Source organism: Megalobrama amblycephala, linkage group LG17 (assembly GCF_018812025.1).
Source record: "Megalobrama amblycephala isolate DHTTF-2021 linkage group LG17, ASM1881202v1, whole genome shotgun sequence".
Lineage (NCBI taxonomy): Eukaryota > Metazoa > Chordata > Actinopteri > Cypriniformes > Xenocyprididae > Megalobrama > Megalobrama amblycephala.
In genome coordinates, this window is record NC_063060.1 from 32829030 (window position 1) to 32837282 (window position 8253).

At 39.1% G+C, this 8253-nt stretch overlaps 1 protein-coding gene across 2 annotated transcripts in view; it reads left to right on the forward strand.

Annotated features, from left to right (window-relative positions):
* cdh7a (cadherin 7a) overlaps positions 1-7774 on the forward strand; it is a 72649-nt gene extending 64875 nt beyond the window's left edge. For both annotated transcript variants that reach the window (XM_048163967.1, XM_048163968.1), the window contains one exon: positions 5955-7774. In XM_048163967.1, the coding sequence (XP_048019924.1) occupies positions 5955-6463 (509 nt within the window). In that variant the 3' untranslated portion in view covers positions 6464-7774. The remainder of the gene's footprint in view (positions 1-5954) is intronic.
* The last annotated feature ends 479 nt before the right edge of the window (positions 7775-8253 follow it).

Genomic DNA, 8253 nt, shown 5'->3' on the forward strand with positions numbered 1-8253 from the left:
CATAGCAGTGCCATGAGGGTACATATTACTACTAATATGTCATATTTTTATAGCTGTAGGTAAGGTACAAAGTTGTCTCTTTTGTACTGACCCAGTGACAAGCTGCTGTATCCCCAAAGGTACAATTTTTTCAGTTTTCGTTCTGACATTGTGTGTCTTTTAAAGAACTGTTTTAATATCGAAATGGTAAACAAAGTTTTACGTTGTCTCTAATAAAACAATACTTTGCACAGAATTAGATTTCAGCAAAATAAATGTTTCTGCTTTAAGCTGAGTAGCTTTGATTTTAAAAGAGAAATGAACCATTTTCATGTAGTAAAAAATGCTTTGTTTTTGTCCTAGAAAATAGAAAATAACAACTGCATAATATATAATATATGCATATGCACATTATTAATGGATAATTCACCCAAAAATGACAATTGTCATCATTTACTCACCGTCATGTTGTTCAAAAACCAAGTCATGGGTAATTTCAGATAATTTAAGTAAATTATCTTTTGTGGAATGCAAAAGAAGATATTTATGCATCATTTTATTTTATATATATATATATATATATATATATATATATATATATATAAAGTGAAATAAAAAAAAATCTCTTTTTTTATACCATATTGAATTGTCTATACTTGGCATATCACAAAAGTAAAAGGGGAACAAAAAGGACAACAATTTTCTCTACATGACCTTCTTCTGATAGCTTTGTGTGAGACTGAAAACTGAAATAATTTTTTTTTACTTCCTGAAAATCTTGCCTTGAAGCCATGGTCACCATTCACTTTCATTGTATGGCAGCTTGGACATTTTACGTAAGATCTCCTTTTGTGTTCCACAGAATAAAAAAATTAAAAAAAAATCATACAGCTTTTCAAAAAGAAATGAGGTTGAGTATATAATGACAGATTTTTCATTTTTCTATTTCTTTGTCTGCAGTTTCACAGCATTTCCTTTGTTGCTCTTGAATTTAAGGTCGATATTGGCTTTTCTTTTGTTTATATCATTCCCTAAGTGTGTGTACGTGTACTGTGATTATGACTGCACTCGTGCAGCCAATGCCTCGCCAGCCCACTCGCCCAGCTTGTCTGCCCCTGCAAAACGACACTAGGCCTGAGGATGAAGTATGAGACTTTGGCACCATATTTCACACTCGCTGTGGCAGGCCTGAAGGATGGATCATTAGACGTTTGCCTCCCTTTTCCCTCCACTCTATCTTTCTCTCTCACTTCAGCCTGCTCCCACTTACACCTCCTCTTTTTCTCTCCCTACTTTATCTGCTCCCTTCCCTCCCCCTAGAGCTTAGTATTGGCAGCCAAATACACATATGTGCTATCTACATTGAGAGAGAGAGAGAGAGAGAGAGAGATACTCCCGTGGGAGGACTGTGTTGTGGCTATACTGTAAGATCCCCTCACATTCATGGGTCTGAGAGCGGCAACACGGAGGATTGGTTTTTGCATTCAGCACACCACAAAAATGGATTTATTTGACTTTTTTTGTGCATGTGTCTTATGTTAGTCATTTTTCTCTATGTGCTTCCCCTTTTCTCTTTTTTATATTGACAGAATTTCTCAGTCTCTTTCACACCATCTTTTTCTGTGCATTATTTGATCCCTGGTTTGAATCACCGAGACATATGTCTTTTGTGCGACGGTGCAGCCTTGCCTTTCGTTGATAGTTTTGATGTGCTGTATACAGGGTCTGTGCTTTCAGGGCAGGGTGATATTTTCTGACTGACATATAATCCAGTCTTATTTTACACATACAGTAGGCAAATGCTGCACTCATTAAAAGGATTTAATGCTGGCCTTTCCCGAATAAGCAGCTTGTGTTTGAGCGGGAAGGAAGCAAGTGGCCATTAAAGCCTCATATTTACAGCACACATCCTGCCCTAAATCTTGCTCTCCATGCATCTGTGTGTTTATCTCTGTCTGTTTGCTTATGTTCACACATGACAGGGCCAAAAGCGTGGAGACAAAAGTGCTGGCATGTGCTTAATTCTCAGCCGCGCATGTGTTTTTTGTGCGAGGATAAGGGTCCGTACAGTTAATAACCACTGTAGACAAACATGCAGGATAAGATCAAATCAGACTGTAACTCTTTTAACACCTCCTGCTCCCAGGAGCACCTCCCATGATAAAACACCTCCTGCTCAGGATTTGTCAGCAGCGATATTAAAATCACTACAGCCCAGTCTGATGAACTTATTGATAAAACTAATGTACCAGATCTGCCCTAATTGAACTGCAGAGATAATTGAGCTTATCTTTCATGTTGTACCTTAAAGTGTCAGGTCTAGAGGCAGAATTGTTCTATAGTGTGTAAAACAATGAGAGAGTAATATTTTGGTCCGGTGTCATAAATATTGTTGAGATACAGTCACGGTCAAGTTCTATCTGATTCTACACCTCTTATGTCTTTGCTTATCTTGCACGGAAGGTAAATGGACTGCTTGAGATTTGAAGGTGTGTGGGTGGTCCTAGTAAACCCTATTCTTTATGGGGACAAAATGTCCCAACAAAGATAGCAATATCTGAAATCCTTATCCTTTTGGCCCCATGATGAAAACAGCTTATAAATCATACTAAGTGATATTTTTATAAAAAATGCTGAGTTTTCTGTGATGGGTGCATTTAGGGTTAGGTGATAGAATATACATTTTCTACAGTATAAAAATCATGTCTATGGAATATAAAGAAAAAGCTTTGGTGCCTTTAAATCTTTCTTTGTGCTTGATTTTTTTCATGGAATTGTTGTTTACTGTGGCAAGGGCATGAAATTGTTATGAAGCAATTTATTAAACACTCTACTATCATAAAAAAGGGGTTTCTTGTTCATATTGTTAGCAAATAGTTTAATCGTAATGACTATTTGCACAAGCCAAGGTGTAAACAGCACTGTGCAGCTATTTGCGCACAATAGTCTGTTGGAAACAGACAGAACTATGAATAAATGCACTTAAGATGTCAGAGAAGTGGCCTTGAATTTTTCCTTTTTTTTTTCTTTTTGCGTGACCCAAGTTCGAATCCAACTTGTGACTTGTTTGAATCCATCTTCTCTGCAGACTCCACTCTTAATGTCTCTATTATTAAAAAGGAAAACAAACAAATGTAATGAAATTAAATGAAATTAAAAAATGCAAATAAGTTAATCTCTTCATATAGTATCTAAGGTTTTAAACTATATAAATTAATTTAATAATTAATAATAATAACAAACTATTAATTTAGGTGAAGTTATTAAGCTACATGTAATTATACTAGTCAGTAAACAACATGCATGTTGTTATATTAGGTAATAATGTTGTAAAAGAGCATTTAATATTACACACACACACACACGTATATATATATATATATATATATATATATATAGACAGATTTGGTAATCTTCCACACATGGACAGATAGTCAGAAGCATATCTCCCTTCGTCACGATGCTGACGAGGGGACCCTGGATTTAGGTACTGGATGTCTTTTTGTGGGGGTCATGACATGACGTCTGCTGGTCTCAAGCAGAGTGCCAGTTGTCCAGTACAAAGGACCTGCACAGAACACTTAGCACACATACAGATACATGATTCACAGCTTCTTCAAGGCTAAAGTTGATCTGAGCTCTGCTCTGAGCAGGAAACCTTTTCAAAACATACTGATAACATGTTCTTTCCTCTCAGTAAGAGGTACAGACAATATTAAAACTTATTTTCTAGTGTTTGAAAAGGAAAAGAAATGCTTTAACATACGTTGAAGAAGTCATTCAAATTATTTAACAGAAAGATATATGTTGATTATTAACTTAAAAGATATATATATTGAAGCGGCAGTGGATTCCAGAATCCATCCCTTCTATATATATATATATATATATATATATATATATATATATATATATATATATATATATATATTAGGGATGTGTCACGATTTTCGAATATTCGATTAGTTGATTTAATTATAGAATATCGAATAGGTTGTGCGATTGTCGTCTTAAAAAAAATCCTCATGTTTTCAATGGTGACACGTTCATGTAACCAGAGGGTGGCGCGCGCGCTGCCAATAACCCACCTAAAAAGCTGTCAATCAACTCTTAGACAACAGCAGAACATAGACAAGCGTGGCATATAACAGAGACGTCAAAATCAATGTTCACACGACACACGTGCCGTCATTCAAGCTGTTCACAATGATATAACGCGTTTAGGCAGCCTAAAATCAATATGGCTTGAGGTAGGCTTGCTGCGATAGTCGGTGTTGCCGGTGTTCAGGAACAACATCGGTATCATCACTTGTCACCGCTCCCGAATTGGCGATAATTTGAAAGTGAAAGTAAAATTCCCTCGGTCATTCATGGTGCGTGTCCACTATAAGGTGCCGGACTGGACAAAAGCGAGGCGAACGCCGCGAGCGAGCGACACTGATAGTCCACTGGCGAAGAGCGAGCGTTTTCAGTTTATTCATGTGGAAGCTCAACGTAGGAATTAATTGAAAGCACTCGCTCTGCTTCGCACTGTTATGAATGGCCGTGCGGATTTTACTTTCACTTATATTAAAGAACATATTAATATGTTTTAGCACATTACAATCATTATATGGCTTGAGTTAAGACAGCATATTCTCCAATGAATTAAACAGTTTATCAATATCATACAGATAGAAAGCGTGAATGGTCTCTCTCCCTCTCTCTGTTTGTGTGTGCGTGCGTGCAGGGGAGGGATGCGATTTTCGAATAATAATCGAATAATTCCCAGCGATTTTCGAATATTATTTTTGCTTGAAATGCCCATCCCTAATATATATATAGTTGTTCCGCTTAATATTTTTGGGGATACCATGATAGATTTGGTTTTTTTTTTTGGTTTTTTTTTTTGGTTTGTTTTCAAATTCTTTGATGAATAGGAAGTTCAAAAGAACAGCAAATCTTTTTTAACATTATAAATGTCTTTATTGTCGCCTGACAAATTTCACGTGTCCTTGCTGAATAAAATATTAATTTCTTTGAAAAGAAATCCTCCAACTTTTAAAGGTGCCCAAGAATGCTTTTTCACAAGATCTAGTCTAAGGTGTCCCCTGAATGTGTCTGTGAAGTTTCAGCTCAAAATACCCCATAGATTTTTTTTTAATTAATTTTTTTAACTGCCTATTTTGGGGCATCATTAACTATGCACTGATTTTTTCAGCACGCTAATGCTACACTGTTGGAGAGATTTATAAAGAATGAAGTTGTGTTTATGAATTATACAGACTGCAAGTGTTTTAAAATGAAAATAGTGACGGCTCTTGTCTCCGTGAATTCAGTAAGAAACGATGGTAACTTTAACCTCATTTAACAGTACATTAGCAACATGCTAACGAAACATTTAGATAGACAATTTACAAATATCGCTAAAAATATCATGCTATCATGGATCATGTCAGTTATTATTGCTCCATCTGCCATTTTCGCTGTTGTTGTTCTTGCTTGCTTACCTAGTCTGATGATTCAGCTGTGCACAGATCCAGACGTTACTGGCTGCCCTTGTCTAATGCCTTTCATAATGTTGGGAACATGGGCTGGCATATGCAAATATTGGGGCGTACACCCCGACTGTTACGTAACAGTCGGTGTTATGTTGAGATCCGTGTGTTTTCCGGAAGTCTTTTAAACAAATGAGATTTACATAAGAAAGAGAAAGCAATGGAGTTTGAAACTCAATGTATGTCTTTTCCATGTACTGAACTCTTGTTATTCAACTATGCCAAGGTAAATTCAAATTTTGAATCTAGGGCACCTTCAAATAGTAATGTGTGTTATTATTTACTGTATATTTGATGTCTACCAGTATGTATACTTAGTATACATCACTTCTGCCTAGCCACTGTCTTGCCTCTGTATTGTCAATGTGTCATTTTACTGATGATAGCTCTGGTTTGCTTGTACTAACACCATGTGATTCTTCTGTCTTGGGTTTCCAGTGCTGGTGCTGCTGATAGTGACAATGAGGAGGAGGAAGAAGGAACCTCTGATCCTGGACGAAGACCGGGATGTGAGGGAGAACATTGTGCGCTACGACGATGAAGGCGGCGGTGAGGAAGACACAGAGGCCTTTGACATGGTGGCATTGCGAAACCTCAACATAGTGAGGGACAGCAAATCCCGCCGAGACGTCACCCCGGAGGTGCCCACCCTTTACTGCTCCCGCCCTCCCCCTTACAAAATCACTCCCGACAACGGGATCTTCCGGGAATTTATATGGGACCGCCTGAAGGACGCCGACGTCGATCCTTCAGCGCCTCCCTACGACTCCCTGCAGACGTATGCTTTCGAGGGCAGCGGCTCCGTGGCTGAGTCCCTCAGCTCCCTGGACTCCCTGAGCACAGACTCGGAGCAGAACTATGACTATCTGAGCGACTGGGGACCTCGCTTCAGGAAGCTAGCCGACCTGTACGGTCACGGCGACAGCAGCAATATATTCTCCTCCTAGCCGGGATTAAAATTACTGCCAAGGTCTGCTCAATCAAGGGCATAATGGAAATGAACAATGATCAAGAGTATACCACTGACTCATTGATGCTTGACAGAAGAGGAGAGCAAAATAAGGGAACATTGAATGCGCAGGGGGGAGATATATCTGCAGAGAGCAGCGGTTTTGATAACGAATAGACTGTGGAGATTCGAGTCGGAAGCACTTCTATTTAAATTGCAGTTAGATGCCAAGTCTGGACTTGGGGTGTGGTTGTAAGCGCCCAAAGAGCGATCTTCAGGCCCAAGAGAATAATGGACAGTGGACCGCTGCGCCATGCGAGCTGGTCCAGGAATACCAATTGTTTCTAAGTGACATTTGAAGTGCTCTCCCCATGGTTATAAATGAGAACAGAGCCATCCAGCTAGCCATACAGCAGTGATGCTCGAAAGATCAATGTTTCTGTTCTATCAGATGTTTCTATGACTCAAAAAAAAAAAAAAAAATCAATACAAATTCAGCAACCGAGAACAGCGATATCTTTTCCGAACGCATTGCCTAGTGAGGATCTGCAGCTGTTGCTTTGTAAAATATCCGTTATGCATAGCTTCACTTCTGTTTTCAGGCCTTAGTTCCACAAGAAAAATTTGGGCCGAGGCACATTGCTATCACAACTTCTGAAGTATCCTGCAGTTACGCCGACCAAAATACAAGTCAAACTCGTAGTGAATAGACTTTGATGTATCGAGCAGGACAGGCCGGAGTGGATTTAATCATTGAAAATGTATAGTACTTGCCTTTCAGTTGATGCTGTCAACCTGAGTTATTTTGAGATGTTATTTTGTAAGTTTGTAGAGAGAACCCTTATGACAGCGAGCGTTTGAAGGGGAGTCTTTTGTATTAAGCCTATTCCTTTCTCGAAAACCTCAGTCTCAGCGGAGAAACTTAAAGCGGCAAAATGTTTTTGTAGTGCTCTATGCTGTCACGTGTACAGTTTTTTTTCTTTTTTCTTTATGCAGTGCTGAATATCTTGTGAGAGCTGTTTGTTTTAAAGCAGGCCTGTTGTTTATATGAGTCTGAGTGGCAAAGTGTAAGGGAAAAAAGAATGTAAAGACATTATCCTAAATAATATCTGGCGACGTGTGAAACGGTGTATAACATACGGACAACACAGACCTTACTACTACAGTATATTCAATGTTTAGCTGTTGTCCGACAGGTTATTATCATGATTTTGAATTGTAATGATATGAAACGACAGTAACACATTCTAAATCTGGGAGGACATTTTGTACAGACTTTTGTAATAAAGCACACAAATTGCAGCACAAAGTGTGGCCATTTCCTGACGACTGCTTTCATTCATTCGGACATCCCGACGGTGCATATATTGATGTGGAGATCTTACTGCTAAATTGGCTGCTTTTGTTTGTGGAACAGGGTGCTTTGCACACAGACATGATATGTAATCAAGGCTAGCGGAGAGAGAGCCGACGGGGCTTTGAGTTTGATGAATGACACCAAGCTTGTCAGAGCATTTAAAAGGCCTCAGCGAAATTAGCCTCCGAAAGAGGAGATTGATGATTCAGTTAGCGAACGCAAGCATACTTCCAGAAATACGATCACGCGTCTAAGCATGGGCAGACCGGGTGTGCGATGATATGGTCGGACGTGGAGCTTAGCCTATAAATTGTCTCGCCCGGGCTAGTTAGATCCCTCCGATGAGCCTAGTCTTGCTGTCGAACTCGTACACAGCTTGACGTGTTAGGATGGCAGTCCTTCCACGAACGCCTGTTGCAGCCTGGCCTGCG